Source organism: Mytilus edulis, chromosome 5 (assembly GCF_963676685.1).
Source record: "Mytilus edulis chromosome 5, xbMytEdul2.2, whole genome shotgun sequence".
NCBI classification, from domain to species: domain Eukaryota; kingdom Metazoa; phylum Mollusca; class Bivalvia; order Mytilida; family Mytilidae; genus Mytilus; species Mytilus edulis.
Genome location: NC_092348.1, coordinates 69,236,313 through 69,262,000, shown reverse-complemented (window position 1 = coordinate 69,262,000; position 25,688 = coordinate 69,236,313). Strand labels below are relative to the sequence as shown.

Below are 25,688 nucleotides of genomic sequence, written 5' to 3'. Positions count from 1 at the left end.
AAGTTTGTACAGAAAAAAAAAACCATAGCCCCCCCCCCCCCCCCCCCCCCCCCCCCCCCCCCCCCCCCCAGAAAATCAAATGGTTGCTGCCTAGATTGGCATGAAAATCTGAGTGGTGCTCTTAATATATTCATTAATGACGAAGTCATCGCCACAAGCTTTGCCATTCTTAAGATTTTTGATGCATTTAAAAATTTCATTTTCCGTAATAGGACTGTTTAATAGTGAATTAAGTTCGTTATTCTCATCTATAATAATTTCTTCACCAGCGTCAGGATCTGACGATTTTAAATTTTTGAAAAATTCAAAAAGTATATCAATAGGAATATTATTCCTTTTTTTTTCTTTATACGAGTTCAATATCTTCCAAATTCTTTAGAATAACTATTTTTTAAAACATTCATCTTTTTTTCTCATGGCTTTTTTATGCTTGTTAATAGAAATGTTCATTTGCCTCTTATATTCACGTTCTGTATTCTTCATCTCCTCTCTTTTTAAACATGTTTTATTGTATTTATATCTTCTTTTTGCTATTCGAAAGCAAATATGTTGGGAAACCACACTAGACTGGCGACAACTAACTTAACAGTGTGTCCTTTTACGCGTTTCTGTTTCATAATTGGGTATAGGCTTTTGCGTGCTTGTTCAATTATGTCAGGAAACTGTTGATTTACACCAAACGGTTTTCCTTTAAGCCTGTACGTATTTGAAAGCAATCGTGCCTTTTTCCCCAACATATTTGGTCAAACCAAAGTTTAATAACTTTTTTTCGACATTTCTTTTCCTGTCGTTTATAAGTAAAAGATCCAAACACCTTTTCGGCTGAATCCAGCATTAAACCATTTACAGATTCAACTTTTTTATTAATATTTTCTTGAGCCAGTATACTGGTATTCAGCATAGTTAAATCATTATTTAATTGATCGATTTTATTTCTATCGATATTTCTCAAAAATTCGGCTTCTTTTTCACAATCCCATTTTTTGAAGCCTTTTCTTTCATGACATGCCAAATCTTTTATTAAAATGTCATCGCATTCGACGATGTTATCAATCGAGTTGAAGACTAGCTTACAGTTAAGAGGCGAATGAACATCGGAAAAAAAAGCAGAAAAATCAAGTACAGACATATTTACAACACATGATACATAAAATAGTCAACCACACTAGACTGGCGACAAGTAAATAAACCTTTTTTATCGCCATCAACCCTTCCGTTTAAAATAAACAGATTGTTATTTCTGCACATTTCTAAAAGTAGATTTCCAAAGTGGTTTTTTGTCTTGTCGCAACTATTTCTAATACGTAGCATATGAAACTTGTGTAAATTGTTTGAAAAATCAATATTAAAATTATCCGATTTGTCATGATTGGTATTTGTTATTTCATAGAAGTCTAAATTGGCAGTAGTTCTGCTGTTAAAATCACCAGTAAGCAAAATAGACTCATGGTTGGCTGAAAATTTTAGAAATTCTTGTTCAATTATATTTATTGAATCTGGTACCTTATAAGTAGAATTTTCGGGTGGTATGTACACTGTACCAATCATATAACATCTTGTTCTGTTTTTAAATAATTGGCTGAATTTTTAACCCAAAATACTAAATTATTCTCGGATTGTATTGTTTGCACATAATTTTCTAATTAATTTTTATATCCAAATGCGATACCACCTGATTTGACTTTTGATTTAGTTTTTCTATTTTTCAATTTAAAAGTATAACCTGGTATATCAACATTATCAAAATCATCAGTTTTTGTTTCTGTCAAGCAGATAAAGTCATAACATTTAATGAGTTCTATAAATTCGGGATATTGCATTCTGCTCATAATCCCACAACAATTGAGCGACAATATATTTATGTCTAATGAACTGTTAACTTTTTTAGAATCTCCATTGGAATCCTAACTGTATGGGTTAGGAGTCGATGATACATGTATGAGTCGGCGTCGTTTCCGGTCTTGATGGTGGTCCGGTGTGCGCATTTGATATGTGAGACTGTCAGTGGGTTCAATTTCCGAAATTTAGTCGTTGTACATTTCACCATCCACATACAAAATGTCTCTTACTAACTTAACAGTGTGTCCTTTTACGCGTTTCTGTTTCATAATTGGGTATAGGCTTTTGCGTGCTTGTTCAATTATGTCAGGAAACTGTTGATTTACACCAAACGGTTTTCCTTTAAGCCTGTACGTATTTGAAAGCGATCGTGCCAGATCTTTGTAATATAGAAATCTTGCCACAATCGATCTAGGGCGTCCGCGTCTACCTGGTTTGGCACCATATCCAAATCTGTGGTCATTGCCGAATTCTATCCTGTGTGTTACATGTAGGAATTGCTGTATGAAATCTCTGATAACTTCTTCAGTGTTTTCTCTTTCGGTTTCCGTCAAACCAGTAAACACCAGGTTATTCTTCAGTGATCTGCATTGAAGGTCAATAACGGTGCTCTGTAGATTTTCATTTTCTTGCTTTGTTTTATTGACGACTGTTTTAATTTCATTTCTCAGCTCCAAAGTGTTATCTGCAAGGTCATTTGCTACTTTACTAATGGATGATTTAACCGATCTTACATCTTTAACGTTGTTTTCGTGATTAACCTTGAAATCGTCCATGAAGTCTCTAATTCCCTGTAGGTTATTATTAGCATCAGTTTGAATTTTTTTCATATTTTTAACTTCTTTATTTAGTTCAGTGTGATCATGTTTTAATTGGGACATTTTCCCATCGTTGCTATCACATTTACTTTTTAAATTTTTAATTTGACATTCAGCTTCTGCAACTTTTGAGTTCATTTCTGTGAATTTTGATAATAAATTTGTCAAAGTTCTGTTCATTTGATTAAGTTGTGACATTCCCTTTTCGATAGTTGTAAGTCTCTCATTCATACCTAGCAATAATTGATAGACATTTTCTAAAGTTACACTTTGTTCGGGTTGCCCGTATATAACATCTCTGCTGGTATTTAACATTTGGGAGGTATTGACATTTTCTTCGTTCATTTTTATCCACTTGTATAGAGCCTCAAATGGCTTTGCGACACTTGACTACAGTTCAGTTTAATGTCCAATACCCCCGGGTTACAGGTAGATTGTTATGGTCTCTGGATTTTACGTATGTTATGAATGAAAGAATATATCACACAATCTTAGAAAATAAATCTGAAAATGTCATTTTCTATTACTAAATCAGATAAATTATCTGGGCGGAAGGTCCCACAACTAAGCATAAATTGAAGCATCTATGAATTATCCATAATTACACATCATATATAGCAAATAATTGACTTATCTGAGGAGCGAAAATTTTTACGTCTCCATCTTACATTTCGTATTCTCTCGTCCTGTTCTGTCCATATACTGCTGCTTAACATCGCATATATAAACAACATTATATCAATGATTCTACAAATTCTTGAAAGAGTGTCGTGTGGTTATGCAAGTTAACAAATAAAACACGCATATACAAACTGAAATCTTTGTTAACTGTTTTTTTTATCTGTATAAAATTTATTGTATAGAAGTCTATAGAAACGTTAAAGTTTACCAAATGGTTATTGTTCCAAAAGTGTAGATGTGTATACTCGAATTATATATAGAACCAGTACACGATACACAACATGCGACAAAAAAGGGGTAGTAATAACAGGAAACTAAATTAAACTAAGGCTTTGATTGATGTAAACTTCAATAAAAAAGGAAGTTAGAGGAACAGGAAAATATGAATATACTGCATCACTAACATCAATCTTTGAATTGACCATTGATTTTTTTGTATACAGAACACACCGAGATAATCCAACGATTATATAAGGGTCTACATGATGTGTGGACCTCAATGTTCTTTACCTTTAAATAAAACGCTAATTCTGTGAAATCCTCAAAAAAATGAATTGCAAAATCATGTCTTCTATCATTTAATTATTTCTTGAATCTGTACATGGTTCTTGTCTGTGATCAGTATTATATTAAATTTTTATATTATTTTCCATTGTTATTCTTTATAATTTTGCAAACTTTTATTTCTTTTGTTCAATTTTTACATTCGCCAGTATCCTTTATTCTGCAACCTCTTTTTAGATCTTATTATATGTGACAATAAATGAATGTGCTTCTGTCTGGAATTTCGCTTTCTCTCGAGACGTTGTCTTTGTAGTACAGTGTATTTTCCAGGTGATACATCGTGTAAAACATTTACAAGGAAACTAAACATACAGAGGTTGAGCACCCTGTATAACCCCGATACAGATGAAACCGGACGTTGACGCGTTCGAATCGAACACTCCGTGTAACACTGAGTTTGGACAATAAAAAATAATACTCTTAAAGAAAATCCAATAGCTATTCTTCGGATATTTTACTCCAATATATTCTTTGCCGTAATACTCCACTGGGGTAAAGCTGATGACCGTAACTGCATTCACGGTCATCCCAAGATGTCGGATGAAAAATTAGGTCAGTTTCTGTATTGTCTGTTAAAGTGTTTCTATATCATTTTCTTTACAAATCATACATTGAAACGATGTAAATTTATAAAAGAATCACTCGAAAATCACTAATTAATTCCGAGAAATGTGCATGAAACGGGAAATTCGATTTGAAAAAATCGTCAAGATGACCGTTACATAAAACAAGTATGACCATGATTGGTAAAAAGATGACCGTAACTTGTGAAGGATGACCGTAATTTGTAAAGACTGACTGTAATTTATATAGGACTACCGTAACTTTTATAGGATGACCATCAATTCTAAGAAATATCCGTATTGTATTCAAAGCTTTTTTGTTGAGTTTGTCGATCTCAATAGGGGCTCGGTTAGCGGATATAAATATGTTTCATAAATTTCTTTTTTTAAACTATAATATAATTGGCCATATTTAGGATTTATAACAATGATAGTAAATTGCATATTTCTAGTAAACAATGAAATATTTATTGATATCGACGTTAAAGTTTTAACACAAATTGACATCGAAACGACGAAAATTTGAAGAAACATGAATGTGTCCCTAGTACACGGATGCCTCATCTACACTATCATTTTCTATGTTTAGTGGACTATGAAAATGGTTTAAAACTGTAATTTGGCATTAGAATTAAACAGATCATACCATAGGGAAAATGTGTACTAAGTGTCAATTTTATTTAACTTGAAGCTGGACAAACGGACGAACGTACGCACAGACCAGAAAAACATAATGCCAATAAATGGAGCATTAAAAACATTAATAATACATACGAATATTTGGTAATCGAGCCCATGTGTATGGTTGCAGAGGAAGCAGATTAAAATCTTAATTTGTCTTGATATATGCAGGCGGAAACACTTTTGAAATAGAACAAAAGAATCGAAGCTCTGTGTTTATCGAGAAAGCGATAAATGTTAACTGTAAAGTTTGATATAGTAACAAAATTTTAAAAAGTTAATAGAAAAAATAAAACGACAATTTTCTTATTTTAAAAACACCATTTGCATAAGTTTTTAATGTATCTATTACCACTGGGGTAAAGCTGATGACCGTAACTGCATTCACGGTCATCCCAAGATGTCGGATGAAAAATTAGGTCAGTTTCTGTATTGTCTGTTAAAGTGTTTCTATATCATTTTCTTTACAAATCATACATTGAAACGATGTAAATTTATAAAAGAATCACTCGAAAATCACTAATTACTTCCGAGAAATGTGCATGAAACGGGAAATTCGATTTGAAAAAATCGTTAAGATGACCGTAAATCATAATCAAAATATTTTCAAGATGACCGTAACATAAAACAAGGATGACCGTGATTGGTAAAAAGATGACCGTAACTTGTAAAGGATGACCGTAATTTGTAAAGACTGACTGTAATTTATATAGGACGACCGTAACTTTTATAGGATGACCATCAATTCTAAGAAATATCCGTATTGTATTCAAAACTTTTTTGTTGAGTTTGTCGATCTCAATAGGGGCTCGGTTAGCGGATATAAATATGTTTCATAAATTTCTTTTTTTACCCTATAATATAATTAGCCATATTTAGGATTTATAACAATGATAGTAAATTGCATATTTCTCGTAAACAATGAAATATTTATTGATATCGACGTTAAAATTTTAACACAAATTTACAGCGATACGACGAAAATTTGAAGAAACATGAATATGTCCCTAGTACACGGATGCCTCATCTACACTATCATTTTCTATGTTTAGTGGACTATGAAAATGGGATAAAACTGAAATTTGGCATTAGAATTAAAAAGATCATTCCATAGGGAAAATGTGTACTAAGTTTCAATTTTATTTAACTTGAAGCTGGACAAACGGACAAACAAACAGACGAACGGACGAACGTACGCACAGACCAGAAAAACATAATGTCAATAAATGGAGCATTAAAAACATTAATAATACATACGAATATTTGGTAATCGAGCCCATGTGTATGGGTCCAGAGGAAGCAGATTAAATCTTAATTTGTCTTGTCTGATATATGCAGGCGGAAACACTTTTGAAATAGAACAAAAGAATCGAAGCTCTGTGTTTATCGAGAAAGCGATAAAAGTTAACTGTAATGTTTGATATAGTAACAAAATTTTAAAAAGTTAATAGAAACAAATAAAACGACAATTTTCTTATTTTAAAAACACCATTTGCATAAGTTTTCAATGTATCTATTACATATATAGTAATGCAAAACAATAAGATATCAAGTCGACGACATGGTTCTTATCGGGGCCTTTTATAGCTGACTATGCGGTATGAGCTTTGCTCATTGTTGAAGGCGCTACGGTTACCTATTGTTGTTAATGTTCGTGTCATTTTGGTCTTTTCTGGATAGCTGTCTCATTGGCAATAATACCACATCTTCTTTTTTATATATAGTATCTATAAGTTGGATGTAGAAAATGCATAACCTCCGATTTTTTTTTATCACGGACGGAGAACATATCAATCTTGTAGTTCAGAAATTTTCGTGTCTGCCCTTCCATTATGTGAATCAAGAACAAATTCCCCAAAACAGGTAACGATTGTATCGAAAAGAGAAAAATCGAGTGCACCTTTTTTTGTTAGGGCATGTTTGGGGTGTATATTTTGTCTTTAAAACGTACAAAGCAAGAGTATTTTATATAGCATCTCGCTTCAGATTCTATCATTATTATATATCAAAGCTACAGGTTGACTTTATAACGTAAAAAAATGACAGTACGAAAAGATGAAATATATGGGTCAATTGAGATACCTATCTAATGAATCACAAAAACAGAGTAGGTGTGTTCGAATAGCTATTTTTCTAAAAAGTACTTGTCGACAGTCTTTTAATTAGGATGATGAAAATGTGTGTGAAATAACTAGGGTTTATAATCTGCAACCACTGAAAATGTTTAGTCTGCCCTTCCACGAAACATTTAATTAGAATTTTTTTAAATGCTTAAGAATTTTCAAAAATTCCATCTGACATCCAAACAGACAATATTTTTAAGTTGAATCAGTGCAGACAAGATCATTAACTAATGCTCATTAGCTAGTAGATACATTTGTATTTTAAAATATAACTGACATATAACGATCGATCGTAATGGTGCTCAGTGGCGGATCCAGAACTTTTCATAAGGGGGGCCCTCTGGTTGACCTAAGGGGGGGGCGCTCCAGTCATGCTTCAGTGATTCCCTATATAATCAACCAAATTTTTCCCACGAAAGGGGGGCCCGGGCCCCCCAGGCCCCCCCTGGATCCGCCTATGGTGCTATGTGGATAAATTTATCAGTTTTCAAGAGCAAAATTGGCAGAGCGTCATCCCTACAATGGCTTCCATTTCTACGACTGTGAGCATGAACTGGCGTAATGGGGAGATAATTTTGAAGAAGTAGAATCCTGACTGTATGAATAACATTTCTGTATATATACAAATTGACAACGTTCCGCCTTGTGATACGCTTTTCGTACAATACTATTTTAAGGATCTACTTTGCTGGAGCTCACCTTCACTAGTTTATTCGAATGATATTTTCAAAATATTCCTGTTATTTTATTTGCACGACAAAATGAAAGACGATATAATATCAATGGGTGTACATGCATTTTTTTGGCATTTTTAAAAATGTGTATTTATTATATATGCCATTAAAAGGAATCCCAGAAACAAAAAAAAATCTTTTGTCGAGCAGTTGAAGGCTGTGCACCGCATGTCTTTTGGCAAATTCATTTTAAAACTGTAAAAAAGATACATATGGTAATCTTTGCATTTGAAGCACGTCTTATTTTCTTCTACCTATAGGATAAAACTTTCATATTAATATGTGTATACCAACACGATTAATCATTTGATACAAAAAGATAGTTATATACATACGGATATTTCTTAGAATTGAGGGTCATCCTTTAAAAGGTACGGTCATCATTTACAAATTACGGTCATCTTAAAAGCAGTTACGGTCAGCCTTGTTATGAATCGCTGATTCTGTTACGGTCAATCTCGATTGTGATTTACGGTCATCTTGACGATTTTTTCAAATCGAATTCCCGTTTCATGCACATTTCTCAGAAGTAATTAGTGATTTCCGAGTGATTCTTTTATAAATTTACATCGTTTCAATGTATGATTTGTAAAGAAAATGATATAGAAACACTTAAACAGACATTACAGAAACTGACCTAATTTTTCATCCGACATCTTGGGATGACCGTGAATGCAGTTACGGTCATCAGCTTTACCCCAGTGTATTACATAGTAATGCAAAACAATAAGATATCAAGTCGACGACATGGTTCTTATCGGGGCCTTTTATAGCTGACTATGCGGTATGGGCTTTGCTCATTGTTGACCTATAGTTGTTAATGTTTGTGTTATTTTGGTCTTTTCTGGATAGTTGTCTCATTGGCAATAATACCACATCTTCTTTTTTATATATAGTATCTATAAGTTGGATGTAGAAAATGCATAACCTCCGATTTTTTTTTTTATCACGGACGGAGAACATATCAATCTTTTAGTTCAGAAATTTTCGTGTCTGCCCTTCCATTATGTGAATCAAGAAAAAATTCCCCAAAACAGGTAACGATTGTATCGAAAAGAGAAAAATCGAGTGCACCTTTTTATGTTAGGGCATGTTTGGGGTGAATATTTTGTCTTTAAAACGTACAAAGCAAGAGTATTTTATATAGCATCTCGCTTCAGATTCTATCATTATTATATATCAAAGCTACAGGTTGACTTTATAACGTAAAAAAATGACAGTACGAAAAGATGAAATATATGGGTCAAGTGAGATACCTATCTAATGAATCACAAAAATAGAGTAGGTGTGTTCGAATAGCTATTTTTTCTAAAAGTACTTGACGACAGTCTTTTAATTTGGATGATGAAAATGGATATCTTAAAAAAAATATGATTTTCATGTGTGTGATAACTAGGGTTTATAACCTTCAACCACTGAAAATGTTTAGTCTGCCCTTCCACGAATTATTTAATTAGAATTTTTTTAAATGCTTAAGAATTTTCAAAAATTCCATCTGACATCCGAACAGACAATATTTTAAGTTGAATCAATGCAGACAAGATCATTAACTAGTAGATACATTTGTCTTTTAAAATATAACTGACATATAACGATCGATCGTAATGGTGCTATGTGGATAAATTTATCAGTTTTCAAGAGCAAAATTGGCAGAGCGTCATCCCTACAATGGCTTCCATTTCTACGATTGTGAGCATGAACTTGCGTAATGGGGAGATAATTTTGAAGAAGTAGAATCCTGACTGTATGAATAACATTCCTGTATATATACAAATTGACAACGTTCCGCCTTGTGATACGCTTTTCGTACGATACTATTTTAAGGATCTACTTTGCTGGAGCTCACCTTCACTAGTTTATTCGAATGATATTTTCAAAATATTTCTGTTATTTTATTTGCACGACAAAATGAAAGACGATATAATATCAATGGGTGTACATGTACATGCAGTTTTTTGGCATTTTTAAAAATGTGTATTTATTAGATGTCATTAAAAGGAATCCCAGAAACAAAACAAAAATCTTTTGTCGAGCAGTTGAAGGCTCTGACCGGATTTTTTTCATTATGCTTGTAAGGTGTCATTTTATCGCGCTTTTGTAGCATGTTTTCCCTTCCTGTTCATTTGCATGTCTTTCGGCAAATTCATTTTAAAAATTAAACCCTCTACTGTAAAAAAAGATACATATGGTAATCTTTGCATTTAAAAGTTACGGTCATCATTTACAAATTACGGTCATCTTAAAAGCAGTTACGGTCACCCTTGTTATGAATCGCTGATTCTGTTACGGTCATCTCGATTGTGATTTACGGTCATCTTGGCGATTTTTTCAAATCGAATTTCCCGTTTCATGCACATTTCTCAGAAGTAATTAGTGATTTCCGAGTGATTCTTTTATAAATTTACATCGTTTCAATGCATGATTTGTAAAGAAAATGATATAGAAACACTTTAACAGACAATACAGAAACTGACCTAATTTTTCATCCGACATCTTGGGATGACCGTGAATGCAGTTACGGTCATCAGCTTTACCCCAGTGAATACTCATTAGTTACTAAGAGGTTTTTCAAATATGTGACATCTTTATATATTACAAACATTCAAACACGCACGACGATATCAATGATAAAACGTGCTTGGTATTTTTAAATATTCAAAAGTTAATGTTTCTCGTACCTCATAACTTTAAAAACATACATTTTTGAAAATTTCATATTTAAAATTAACAAACTTATAAAGATCGCATCTTTATGTTATGTCTAGAAAAAAGAATATTACACATTTTAAAGTGTCTTTGTTTTCATGTTGTGTACGCTTTGTTGTCATTACACCTTTTTGTACTGTACGCTTCGTTGACACAATATTGCGTTTGTCAATGAATTTTGCATCTATTATATTATTAATTTGGTATGATTATAATCAATATGCATGTTAGAAAGAAATAATTTACCAACATTTCATGCAGACAGTAACCCATAATAACCGTTGTATTGTTGGAACACTCTTAGAGGTATTTTGCGCATGTAAAAAAATCCTTATGTATACGAAAGTGTAAACTGGTAGCAATAAGTAAAATCACAAAATTACTGAACTCAGAGAGGAAAATCAAATCTGAAAGTCCCTAATCACATGGGAAAATCAAATGACAAAACACATAAAAAACGAATGGACAACAACTCTCATATTCCTGACTTAATACAGGCATTTTCAAATGTAAAAAATGGTGGATTAAACCTGGTTTTATAGCGCTAAACCTCTCACTTTCTACGGCAGTCCCATCAAATTCCGTTATATTTACAATGATGCGTGAACTAAACATACATAGTAAATAAAATAGTCTAAATATGGGTACAACAGTCATCATCATGTTACAATTTTAAAAGAAACAATTTAAGAGAACACATAAGCATCTATCAATAAAAACACATTCAAAATTGAAAATACAATAACTCGGCAGATGCATATATGGCTAAGCAGACAGATACACACGTCCAATTTCTAATTGGATACAATTTTTGAAAGTGTTTACGTGACAGTCAATGTACGGTTAGGGGAAGGGTTTGGGTGCCCGCTAACATGTTTAATCCCGTCATATTCTGTATGTGCCTGTCTAAAACCAGGAGTGTGTAATTCAGTAGTAACATATATTTCTTATTCACTATTTTGTGCATAAATTAGGCCGTTAGTTTTCTCGTATGAATTGTTTTACACTTGTCAGTTCGGTGTGTTTTATAGCTGGCTATGTGGTATGGGCTTTGTTCATTGTTGGAGGCCGTACGCTGACCCATAGTTGTTCATTTTGTGTCGTTTGGTCTTTTGCGAAGAGTTGTTTCAATAACATATCTTCTTATAATATATACAGCAATAACAAACAGTCAATGGATTATAGACTTTTGGTCTGAATATCAGAGGCGAGTCCTATAGTGGGTCATAGATTACAATAGAGTTACATTAAGGCTACAGAATATGTGTATACAATGACCACGCAACTTATAGCCACCAATAGTAATACAGTTTCTTTAATGTGAAGATGTAAAGATTAAGAGATAATTTTTGATATTCAACTGGTTTGTTTTCTTCAATTATGTTTTTTGTTTGTTTAATTTTTAAGGTATAAAGTTTGTGCTTAACTTCCTCGAACATTACAGTCTTTCTACTGTGATGGCAAAAACTAAACGATTCGTAATTATGGTTACTATTAGCACCTTGATGTCTACCAACCCATATGCATTTTATTCAAATTTTGACCTATTCTGGAGAAGACAGTTTAAGGGACCATATTTATTCCCCAGTTACCCTTGGCGTCATCGGTAAATTATGCAGTTGAGCAAACTGCATCAATCATCAACCTGACCTTAGTCATTTGCTTTATTCTTTCATGTCTTAAAAGTTATCAATAAAAAACGAAACATTTCACAGTTAGTACTGACCAATTTCTGCACCCCATTATTTGTTAATGACACGCGTACGTAATGGCTGATTGTTGGTTGCTTAACGTTCACTTGCAAATATGTCATGCGTGTTCAGGATAATCACAAAGTAGCAACACATATTACATGTAGGTCCTGGATGGAGGCCCTCCGGAATTACGCCAGAGAAGTTTGGATTGCCACTGAATTAAATGAGGTATATTGAATAAGGACACAAATGTTGCCTGTCAACAGGCCATTTATGGACCTCTCAAAGTTTTTGCAAGGGTTCGCACTGTTTATTAGCCTGGTGTTCTCTCTACACGAGACATTGTATCTTATATTCCCATTCGGACTGGACGTGACTGCGTACTTTTACATCCCACACAACTAAACAGGTGGCCAACTTCGGTCAGGTTTTACTGCCGGTCGGAAAAAAAGACCAAAGTGACCATATCTAATAGTATATATCCCAGTCACCCTTTACCAAATTCTTTCATAAAATAAAATTTAAAAAAATAAAATTTGGCTACAATGTACAAAGTTTTGCTGTACCTGTTAAATTAAAACATCACTTAACATTATTACAATATAAGAATACTTATGAGAACTCATAAGATCGTCCTTTATCTTGATACTGCTTACTTATAATTATTTGGCATTGCACAAGTGCATGCGTTTTATTACGTCTTTACCTAAAACCGTTGGATATATACTGACTTAAACATTAGGTACATGATTTACCTCCTATAGTTGTTATTCGCTTTGAAATACCTATCAGTTATTTAATTACTCCTTTGTCGATATTTTATGTATATGGTTTTTGTGCCTTGTACCGACATTTTGAGTTGAGCTAATTGCAACTGCACAGGTTTTTTTTTATCATGTTGTGCTGTTACGCGAGTGTCCCGTGTAAAGGAGAGGGTTGGGGGCTCACTTGTTTAATCCCGCCGCATTTTTTGTGTGTGTCGGTCCAACGTCAGGAGCCTTTAGTACATTGGTTATATAGATCTGTCATATTTTGTTTTCTTTAATAAATAGTTTTTAAGTTATCAATATATATGCTAGTTTCCTCGTTTTAATTATTCTACATGTTTTTTTTTTATATCGGGTCCTTTTTTAGCAGACTATATGGTATAGGTTTTCCTTATTGTGAAATGTTGTGCATTGCCCGGGACTATAATAATTGTTTTATAAATACACCCACTTCATTTAAACTTAGGTGGAAAGCTGCCTCACTGGCTATCACACCACATCTACAAAGCTTTAGATGTAAAAAAAAAAAAAAAAACTAAAATAAAGCAATGGAATGCCATGTAAGTCATTCGGCAATCTAAGTTCAACGAGATCCTATGTCTGCTTTCGTCTAGGCGAATGTGGACAAACATCGGTATTTGGAAGAGCCTTAAATTGGAAAAAGTAAGCCATTAAAGTTTTTTTGACTGAACTATACTTTCTCTGGAATATATTTATTAACTGTTCATTTCATCTGAAATAACATTGAAGTCCCAATTTTCAATAAAAACATTCCTATCTGGTGTACGTTGGTTAAACATTGAATTTTTGGCTTTGTATGACTGTAATTTTAAGTTCAATTAATTTGACTAAGTTAACAGATATACAAATTTACAATAAAATATAGAAATAGAGTCGCCGACACCATCTCGAATACCTTTACAAGAAAGTGGTTTGTGAAGGCTTTTGTCAACGAACTGTACAGTAAGAGAAAACTTATTTAGTATGATATTGCGTTTATTGTAAGTTCTACGGAACATTTGAAGGCACGCAGTAATGCAACGTATAGTTATTTATTATTGCCTAAGGTGTTAATACGCAAATGTGTATGTACGAAAAGATATTCAGCATTGTTTATCTCATAAAACGTATGAAATTGCACCATGTCTGTGCGTTTTGCATCTAGCAGTTTTATCAAACGTTCTATGCAATATCTAAAACTTACAATAACTGTATAATTGAATAAATAAACTATCATGCACATTGACATATTTATATATACTCGTATAAGTTCTAGACAGGCATTCGAAATTGTTGTCATCCCAAATGTTGTCCTGATTATCGCTTCGAACGCGTCAACGTCCGGTTTCATTTGTATCGGGGTTAGACATGACATAAAAACAGATGTACATATTTATGTTTAATTTGCCTACCAGAATAATCACTCTAAAAAAACACCAAAAACACAGGCTGAGACAGGACTGGAAATTTTGTGTTTTGTTATAGTACATCTGCACAAATGCATATCATCATCGATGTCTTTTCCTTTTGATTTCCATTTTTTTTGCCTGGTGTTGTTGTCTGGTTGTCTTATTGAAGTACTGACTTGCGGGATTTTCATTTTACTTTAGGTACATAAAGTGTGTATATCATGTATATTTTTTAGTAGATAATTGTAGATATACAGTAGTAGTAGTATGATATAGACATGATCTCGTTCTCGACCTTCAAGTTATGAGTGAAATAGAATTGAAAACAGTTATATTCTATATTTAAGTTGAGATGCTACTTTCAGGGTACATGTCTATTTTCTATTCGGTTAATTTTTTTTACCCATATAGGCTATAATTTTTTTTACCCATATAGGCTATATTACAACTTCCTTTGAGGAGACAACCATACGAATCAATACTAAGAAAATTCTTTAAAGGTTCCACTGAATGTTCTTTTGTTAGGAGAATATTCCATGTTTAAATCTTCAAACAATATACTATTTATACATGTATCTATTTAAAGATCTTGTGTTCTATTTTTAACTTCGAACTTTCCACAAAATTGCGGACGTGAAAGAAAACACCATTACAAAAAACAAAAACGTGGAACGCAAAATGTAGCGATGGGTTAATGATAGTGAAACATCACTTTTGTTAATAATTTATTTGTTATAGTCCAAAAAACTTATGAAGTATAAATATTTAATTATTCAGTTGCAACCTTGGAGAAGGTTAATTAACTTAAATGTAAAATCGTTTTGTGGCATTTGTTGTCATTGATTGACTGACGCAGCGGAGAATTTATGACCAGTATATATTTATGTGGTTCATTTCCTTTTCTTAAACTTAAAAAGGTTTTTACTTGTTCCGACTGGTGTGATAATTTTCGAAATAGGGAATATCTAGTCTAACTGTACAATACTAAGTTTATGATTAATGTCCAAAACTTGCAACCCTTCTGCTTATTTTCTGCTGAACGATGTCTTTTCCCAGTGAATATAGCTAGGGTTTTTGTAAGAACAGTTTTGACAAACTACATATAGAATACATCCGAGACCACACTGTTTTTCCTAATCACAAATTAGGAACTTGTTTTGACTGCTTAGCGAGATATCAATGTTTCAGTCATGTTCGCGATTTTCATTTTGAAGATCTTCTTCATGACTTTTTCATATTCATTTTTAAAATCCTGTAATATTCCTTCATCTTCAATTTTAGCAAACAAGTTCATTCTCCTTGAAGTTGCATACTTTCCATCATATTTACCGTTGTCCCGTCGAAAGGTCGCCGGTTGAAACAATGCAAAATCTAGTCAAAGGGATGTATATCGTACAAAACGTCGCAATATTTCGCGGAATCCGGTAGACGGCGTTCATTTACTGTTACTTGACCTTGATTGCCAATGAGATTCCAGTCTGATAACTATCCACCAGTCTAAATAATGCGGCTGTTGGCACTTATAAGTCACTTAACATCAGTATAGCCTCATTTTTTATAAGGACCTAGCTAGACCTTTTTCTTAGATAAGGTGTATTATATTATAACTCCGAAAGCAATACAGTCCAGTGGTCTTCCCATGGTTTTTTTATAGCGCTGTGATACTAGTGCCTGATTTAAGATTGATTCACCTTGAGTTACATTTTTGTATCTTGATATTACATTTCTTTATAACTACCATGTTAGTTTTATGTTATTGTATAGACAAAGACCTGGATTGTTTTATACATGTGCCATGTGCATTAATAGAAATGCAAATAAGTGACATCTTTTTCTCTCACTTTCAGTTGTTTGATTTATAAACTAGTTTTATATACTTTACAGCTTCATAATTTACTTCACACATTTAAGAAGGTTTACATTATGACAAAATTGGAATTTCTTCATTAATTTTTATTTACATTTATCAAATTACAATTTTGCAATTAAAATTGGTATATCCACTAATATCAAAGGAAGAAATGAAATAACTCTTTCCATAAGTACTGATATGTTATTAAAGGCATGTTAAAAAAAGGCTTACATATCTGATCATATTCCAAGATGAATATGATAGAAAAGGTGTTTTTTTTTTATTATTATTAAAAGTAGATTATAAATAGATAAATGTTTGCCAATTAAAACATTACAAAAGCATTAAAATTTGTGTTTGGTTATTTCATGAATTATATGAAATTATTGCCCCCAGAAATATTTTACAAGATTTGACAAATGAATACTTGTTTTAGTACTTAAGCCAAATGCAATTGTCTCCCTTCACAACTTCCTATTTGCACATTTTGCTATATCTCTAGGAATCATTAAATGCCATTCTTTATCCAAGTCATCTACAGTTAACATTGATTTTAAATTAATATTTAACTAATAGTTATTGAAAAGTGGATGGCAAATCTCAATATTTTTTATTTATTTTCAAGAAATTTTCGTATCCGATTTTGAAAAAAAAGCGATGCAAGTATAAAAAGTAATCGTAAAAACGGGCTTATAATGAACACCTGGACAACGGGAATGCTTATCTCAAAACAATACAGGTTCAATAGTTTAGTTGTTAACCTGGAAAAAGTAATGAAATAATCGTAATGTTTCAACAAGAGTGATCAAGAGTGCACACGCTGAAATGTCTCAAGTCAAGCATTAGCATTGGTATAAGAGACTAAAGATAAAAGGCTATATTCCAATCAGAAGTACACATACCTGTTTAGTTAAGGTAATCATGAATGTATTTTATACATGTTACAGTTTTATATATTAAAAAAAGCATCCCCTCTTCTCAAGAATAAACCGACTTTCATATTTGGAAATACTGAGGGAAAGGTGTGTCTGGATTAGAAAACCCGACGACCGGACAAGCTTAAGGGCATACGATACAGTGTTGATCCCGTATTTACATTTTGATAAAAAAAAATCCAAATAGACTTTTTTCACCTGATTAAATCAAATATTTAATTAAAAAAAATATACCTTCATGTGCTATTTTTTTAGTAAAATACGGTCGAAATTTTGTATATTTGCTCAAAATTCGGATTTGTGGCCGTGTTTTCCCTTTCGAAAGAAAGACACAACTTTTTTGTTTTAAAACATTGTAAAAGATAAACACAAATTGTTTTTTGTTCAATAATTTGTAATTTCTGTTTTTTATAAGTATCCTAAAAATTTATGCATTTATATTCTGAAATAACTCATATTTATCAAATGTTCATGAATGTAGAAAAAACATCACTTTTTTGCTGTATATTTATCAAATTTAAAAACAATTGCACTATTTACGTTTTCATGAATATTTGCACACACAATCTTCTCGCGTAATCAAACTAAATGGCATTTTAAACTAGAGGCTCTCAAGAGCCTGTATCGCTCACCTGATTCTACTTGGATTTTGAAATGATATAACAAAATTAAATTTTGACTACAAAGTAACAACACTTGGACAGCACCTCATTAAGAAAGGAACATTTATGCTATGTTTGCTTTCATTCAATTCAGTGGTTCTATGTTAAACCAAGTCCCCTGCTGGAAGCCATCTTGGATGATGGATCGGCTACAAAATATCAACACTTGGTCAGCACCTCATAAATTAGGAACATTCATACTATGTTTGACTTCATTCCATTAGGTGGTTCTCTAAAAGAAATCATTTGTATGCATTTCCCAAAGGGTCCTATGTTAAACTAAGAACCCCACTGACGGCCATCTTGGATGATGGATCGGCTACAAATTAACAACACTTGGTCAAAATCTCATAAGGAACATTCGTTATGTTTGGTTTCATTCCATTAGGTGGTTCTCTAAAAGAAATCATTTGTATGCATTTCCCATAGGGTCCTATGTTAAACTAAGTCCCCCACTGGCGGCCATTTTGGATGATGGATCGGCTACAAAGTAACAACACTTGATCAACACCTCATGAGGAACATTCATGTCATGTTTGGTTTCATTACATTCAGTGGTTCTCTAAAAAAAGTCATTTCTATGCATTTCCGATAGGGTTCTATGTTAAACTAAGTCCCCCGCTGGCTGCCATCTTGGATGATGGATCGGCAACTAAGTAACAACACTTGGTCAGCACCGGATAAGGAACATTCATGTCATGTTTGGTTTCATTCCATTCAGTGGTTCTCTAAAAGAAGTCATTTGTATGCATTTCCCATAGTGTCCTATGTTAAACTAAGTCCCCCGTTGGCGTCTATCTTGGATGATGGATCGGTAACAAAGTAACAACACTTGGTCAGCACCACATAAGGAACATTCATGCATGTTTGGTTTCATTCCATTCAGTAGTTCTCTAAAAGAAGTCATTTGTATGCATTTCCCATAGGGTCCTATCTTGGATGATGGATCGGTAACAAAGTAACAACACTTGGTCAGCACCACATAAGGAACATTCATGCATGTTTGGTTTCATTCCATTCAGTAGTTCTCTAAAAGAAGTCATTTGTATGCATTTCCCATAGGGTCCTATGTTAAACTAAGTCCCCCGCTGGCAGCCATTTTGGATGATGGATCGGTTACAAAGTAACAACACTTGGTCAGTACCTCATAAGGAACATTCATGTCATGTTTGGTTTCATTCCATTCAGTGGTTCTCTAAAAGAAGTCATTTGTATGCATTTCCCATAGGGTCCTATGTTAAACTAAGTCCCCCGCTGGCGGCCATCTTGGATGATGGATCGGCTACAAAGTAACAACACTTGGTCAGCACCTCATAATAAACATTCATGCCATGTTTGGTTTCATTCCATTCAGTGGTTCTCTAGAAGTTCAAACTTACTGTAAAAAGTTAACAACGACGACGACGGACGACGACGGACGCCGGTGGATGAAAAAAGCTCACTTGACCATTCGGGCTAGGTGAGCTAAAAAGAGGGGTCCATGAACTCGTTTTCAAGTTAAATAAGTTTGAATGATAAAAATCAGTCGAAAACGGAATCTTTTCCCGATAAGTCATAGTTTGACGTCGCGAAAATAACAATTGATGTTAGCAACGTCATTACCTCCCCTGTAACTGTATCGTATACCCTTAACATACATTAATACAGATTGAATAATTAGGACCTCACTTTTTTGGGGTCGATCCCGATGCTCAAGAAAAGAAACATTTGACTGGGATAAAAATGCGAAAGAAAAGAGACATATGACTCAGATATCAAAATTTTTGTCTTCAAGCAAAGCAGAATTTAAAAGATTTTTTTTTATTTCAAAGTAGATACTTAATATTTTTTCGCTATTGAAATTTCCTAAAATGTTCTACTTTTAATCTAGAAACAACATGTAGTGAACACTATTAGTAATTTCTCATGCTAATGCTATTTTGAAAAAATAATCAATTTCTCTTGTTATGAATATTAATGAACTGCCTTTACGGGATGTAGAAGTAGGGGTTTCCAGAAATCCTGCTCATCACATCCTGTGACCAAGATCCATTGTTTTTTTTTTTAAACAATAGATCTATTCAATTTACACGTGTTTCAGAAATAGAAACTATGAAGTAAAACAATAGAGCTGGGGTGTAAGGTTTAATCATATATTTAATAGACCATTGCAATGTCATAAGTGGAGGTTTAAAAGTTATATCTGCCGAGTAGAGACACACACTATGTCACAGCATTGTAATTGGCTTTAACTAGCTAGCTTGATCGTACCTTTTGTCAAATTGTAAAAAAACTCAGTTGTGATTTTCGCCTTGGGGAAGACAAATATTATAAATTTCTTTTGATTTTCTTTGATTATATATAAAAACAAACTATTTCTAAGCCATTTAATTGAAATATATATGCATATAAAAAGCATTCAGTAAAAAAAAAAATACATATAGAAAATATTAATAACTACAATAAAATCAAAAATGAAATGACAATTATATAACGTGTGCAAAGTTTGTAAAGTTGAATGCTGATGTTTGAAGCTGAACATGAACAAATTGAGTAAAATATTTCACATTTAAGCATAAATGTGATGTCTACATTGTAGTTTAAATGTATAAATTCTATAATTCTAATACTCTATTGGTATATGTCTATCTATAAGAGTCTCAAAAATTCAGTATAAAATGAATAATTACGTTTTATGATTTATCTGTAAAAACAGCTCTCAATAATAAGAAAATTTTAATTTCCAGGATGGTTTGTCTATGACAACACTTGCTATGCTTCAAACCCATTGTAATTACAAAAAGATGAAAACATAATAACATGATATGAAAACAGAATGAAAAGGTATGAACTGTAGCCATACAAGTCCTATATATAATGTTTAAAAAATATTTCAATTTAGGGAAAGGAAATATTGACGTTTACTTAGTATTTCAACTTTAATATTTTTAAATCCTATCAGGTGCAAATATTTATGTACATATTATGAACTTTTATATGAAATACAAATATTTCTAAATTATCATGTACAAATACTGAAATACAGGCACATAAATTCGAAATGAAACATTTGAAGTTACGGTCTTCAGGAACAACCAACGTAAAAATGTTGTTGACCTATCATGTTAACTGATACTAAAAAAATTGCAAGGATTCCCCGGAACCCAGTTTGCCCGACTACTTTTGGTGTTAATCGCAGGCTCTACAAAAATGGGGAAATATTATTAAAAATGTTCCTCTAAATATTATCTTTTGATCGGAAGAAGAATCTGTCCAAGTTTTGTAAAAATCCATGACTTTTTATGAATCTTAAAATGTTAAAAACTTTTACTGCAGACTGTTTATAATGTTAGCTGGAAGAAAAACTAATTCCATTTTCACGTATTATACGGAATAACAGGAATTTTGTACTAGATTTTGATTATAAAAAGTTTAAAAGGGTTATTAAATATTTAAAAACTTAAACCACAGATCTAGGGTGAATGTTATATTACATGGCAGAAACATTGAGTCCATTTATAAGAAAAATACGGATAAACAGGATTTATTTTTTAACAAGAATTACTTCTGGATCCCATCTTATGATCATAAACAAGCTTATGTCTAAGATTGGTAGGAAACCAGGATTTTGTTTTAAAGAAAGTTTTATGTTTTTTGGAAACTATTACGGCCGAGTGAATATTTATCGCCACCGCCGACACCGACGGAATGTAAGATCGCTATGTCTCGCTACTAGGACAAAAGTCGCATGCTTGACAAAAATGAACCTGTCTGCTGAAACAAGAAAAAGATGATAAGTTGTAAGAATTGGACTAAATACAAACTTGATTGTAAGTCATCACTATACACCAATGTTATACAAATTAGTTCCAAATCAGAATGCTTTGTAATACTAGAGGCTCTGAAGAGAATAAATAGAAGAATCATATCTAAAATTTCTCTTACTGTCTCTTTGTATATGCTATATGGATGCATATCCCCCCTACCACATAAATTCATTTTTTAAATTCGTTATATTCAAATACAAGTACATATAATACTAACTAATTAGGACATTTTATCTGTGGCTTTCTGACCTTCAATTATATCATTTCTCATTATCATTTAATCTTGAATTTCAATTCTGTACTGAAATAGGAAGTTTATACTAGGAATCTCTCTAAATATATGGCATACGAATTAATTCTTAGATTTTTATATTCTTTAACCTAAAGTTTGAAATGTTTGATTGAAACCTGATGTCTTAATTTCAGATTCATTTGTTTATCAAACTGAAATTGGAATAATTGTGTATCAAGAAAAAACTACTTGTTTCCTCAGTATCTCAAATTCTTCTTTTCTTGATATATCATGAATTTAATTAAGGGTCATTACTCTAGATCGGTAAAAGGGGGGCTAACCAAATTTGTACGTATATATATCAGATGTTTGTGTTAATAATCATTGTGTATAAGTTTCATCTTTTTGTTGAGACAAATTTAAGTTGGAAGTACAGTGGGATAAGGGTAAAACTTAATGCTCCTCCCGCTATAGTGAAGCATAAAAAGATTTAAGTTTCAATATCAAACTGTAACTCATAAATTTAGTGTACTTACAGGAATGTGGAAAAGGTTCTCACCTTAATTTGCTGCTATCAGATTGAAAGTGTAAAATTGACTGTAAAAAGTCCATCTTTTTGTCAGTGAAATACCAAATTTCTGTTTTAAATTTTTTTTTCAGATGCTATTTCGAGGACTTGAAGATTAGTTCCTGTTATAGTACCAGAATGATCAATGAATGTTTACAAAGAGGGCAAAGTATGGTGGCACAGAAAACCGTCATATAATTTGCAAATTTATGCAAATAAATATAATTTCATTTTAGAAGTCACAAATACATAACAAATGATGCCTGTTATCAAAATCTTGGTTCACGAAAAAAAAAATGAACATTATCTTTTTTTAAACACTGAGGACTAAAATATTAAGCGTGTGAACCAATTCCTATTTGTCATTTTTTAAATTTTTAGCCTCTGTAAAAAATTACTGCAAAAAATAAAGTCTATTAGTAAATACAGAAAAAAAAATCAAAATTTGCATTTGAACCTGAATAAGGGTCAAATTAGTTCTATGAATATTTAAAGCAATTAATATCTTATAAACTTGACACCACATACTGAACCAAAATGAGTATGATGCCAATGACGGAATACATGATTGCTAGGTCTTTCTTCGGCTACATTAACGTAGCAGGCTCGATAAATATTAAGCCCTGCACATGGTGACTATATTTGGCAAGATATGGTGTATGTAAACTAATTTCATTTGTACTGCAAATTTGAGTATCTCATCACAGGGGTATGTTACTATTTGTCTGGTTAACCTTCAAATGGAACCCTTACAAAATCAATTTTAGGGGTTACAAAAGATAGTAAACTCGGCATATAGTAACAAACCCTTGTGATCTCACAACGAAACTAAGATCATTATTTCATTATATAACAGTAAGAACAAATAAAATATACATGAAGTTTCTGTACACTAAAAGTATTAATACAAATGTACAATAAATAAATAAAAATTATGTTGAGAATATTTTCTTACAAAAACGATTACAGCAGCAAGCAAAAGTATGTTAAGTTATAAAAACGCAAAATAATTGTAACTTATCAATTAAGAATAAAATAAAATTAAGCCATTTTGCCATGTTTGATATTTGTCTCCTCATATTCACTTTCTTGTGGTGGGGGTGGAGCCTTCTTTGTGTGGTCAACATCAGCATAGATGGTTCTTTCATCATTTCCATGGATCACTTGCTTTTTATTTTTTGCTGGAATCTGTCTGAAGGTAAGGTCTGCATATTCAAGTCCTTGTGCACTAGTCTATATTACAAAAAAAATATATATAGATTTTGATAAAATTGCAAATTTTATCACTGAGTAGAGACAATCATGCAAGTACATCTGTATTTTTTTTAAGGTACAGCAATATCATTTTCTTTTGGAATTATCCTAGCTTGATAACAGATTTGTCCACTACATTTTACATTTGAAGCTTGGTTTACATATGAAGAAAATATTCTAGCATAGAATATAACAATCAAATTAAATCCAAGGAGAAAACAAAGACTCACAAAACCAAAGTTATTGTGCGAAAACCAAGAATAATGCTTATTTGTGCCTTTTTTGGCCCCTAATTCATAAACTGTTGGAACCAAAACTCCCAATCAACCCCAACCTTCCTTTTGTGGTCATAAACCTTGTGTCAAAATTTCATAGATTTCTATTCACTTAAACTGCGAAAACTAAAAGTATTCGGACGACGACGACGCAGACGACGACGCCAACGTGATACCAATATACGACCAAACATTTTTCAATTTTTGCGGTCGTATAAAAAGTGTGGAAAACAGATTTGACGGACTGACGGATGGACAGACAGACGGACAGAGTGTAAACATAAAGTCCCATCGACTTCATCAGTAGGGGACTAAAAAATCTGGTTGGAATCAGTAATTGTAACAGGATGCTGTTACGAAGTCTCCCAAACAAAGCTCAAATAACTCAGCATTCCTATGGTCCCATATTCATTTGATTTGAATGTTTGACCATACAAGAATATATGGCTTAGGGGGTTGGGATCTCAACCATTTTTCAAGAATTCAAACATGTGGGGGTGGGGACTATGGACTCCCATGGACTATCCCTATATTTCATTCGATGTGTTTTATTGTTCCATACAAGAATATATATGGTTTAGAGGTGGGTGGAACCCGCTAGGGACTTCCCTGTTATTTCATTTCATTTGTTGTATTGTCCCGTACAAGAATATATATGGTTTAGGGGTGGGGATCTGGACCGTTTACAAGATAATAGCATATTCTGAAATTGAACAGTGTGGTGGTGAAACCCAGGGACTTCCTTTTAATTTCGTTAGATTTGTTTTATTGGCCCATTCAAGAATTTATATGGTTTAGGGATGGGGATCTGAACTGTTAACAAGATAATAGCACATTCTGAAATTGAACGGGGTAGGGGTGACCCCAAGGGACTTCCCTTAAATTTCATTTGATTTGTTTTATCGTCCCATTCAAGAATATATATGGTTTAGAGGTGGGGATCTGGACCGTTTACAAGATAATAGCATATTCTCAAAATGAAGGGGTTGGAATGACACCCCCGGACTTACCAGATATTTCATGTGATTTGTTGTATTGTTCTATGATTATTTCTGAAGACTGCATGTGTCTATCACTTACAGTTTTCAAGTTATATTCATTTGAAAATTTTAGAAAATAAAATCCCATAGGGTTGAATAGTAAACCCCTCCCTTCTTTCTGCTCCAAAAATTACCACTGAATAGACCCCAATGCACAAATTAAACGAAAGATTGATGGCTCATCTAGACATATAAATCTAAGATTCTTTGATACTGAAGTAAATCTGATCAGCGGTTTTGGAGAGACTTTATTAACAAGAATTTGTCCATAGTACACGGATGCCCCACTCACATTATCATTTTCTATGTTCAATGGACCGTGAAATTGGGGTAAAAACTCTAGTTTGGCACTAAAATTACAAAGATAATATCATAGGGAATATGTTTTTAAGTTGATTGTACTTAAACTTTATAAAAAACTACCTTGACAAAAAACTTTTTTAACCTGAAGTGGGACAGACGGACGAACAGACCCACATACCAGA

At 32.7% G+C, this 25,688-nt stretch overlaps 2 protein-coding genes across 2 annotated transcripts in view; both read right to left on the bottom strand.

The window, feature by feature from the left end:
* Positions 1-2,024: 2,024 nt before the first annotated feature.
* Positions 2,025-3,002, bottom strand: LOC139525215 (intermediate filament protein ifa-1-like). The gene has a single exon (XM_071320405.1). The coding sequence runs from the start codon at positions 3,000-3,002 to the stop codon at positions 2,025-2,027; it is 978 nt and encodes a 325-aa protein (XP_071176506.1).
* A 20,523-nt stretch (positions 3,003-23,525) lies between these two features.
* The window catches only part of LOC139525214 (uncharacterized), a 198,820-nt gene continuing 196,657 nt past the window's right edge, over positions 23,526-25,688 (bottom strand). Inside the window, exon 16 of the mRNA XM_071320404.1 lies at positions 23,526-23,867. Coding sequence (XP_071176505.1) covers positions 23,676-23,867 — 192 coding nt within the window. The 3' untranslated portion in view covers positions 23,526-23,675. The remainder of the gene's footprint in view (positions 23,868-25,688) is intronic.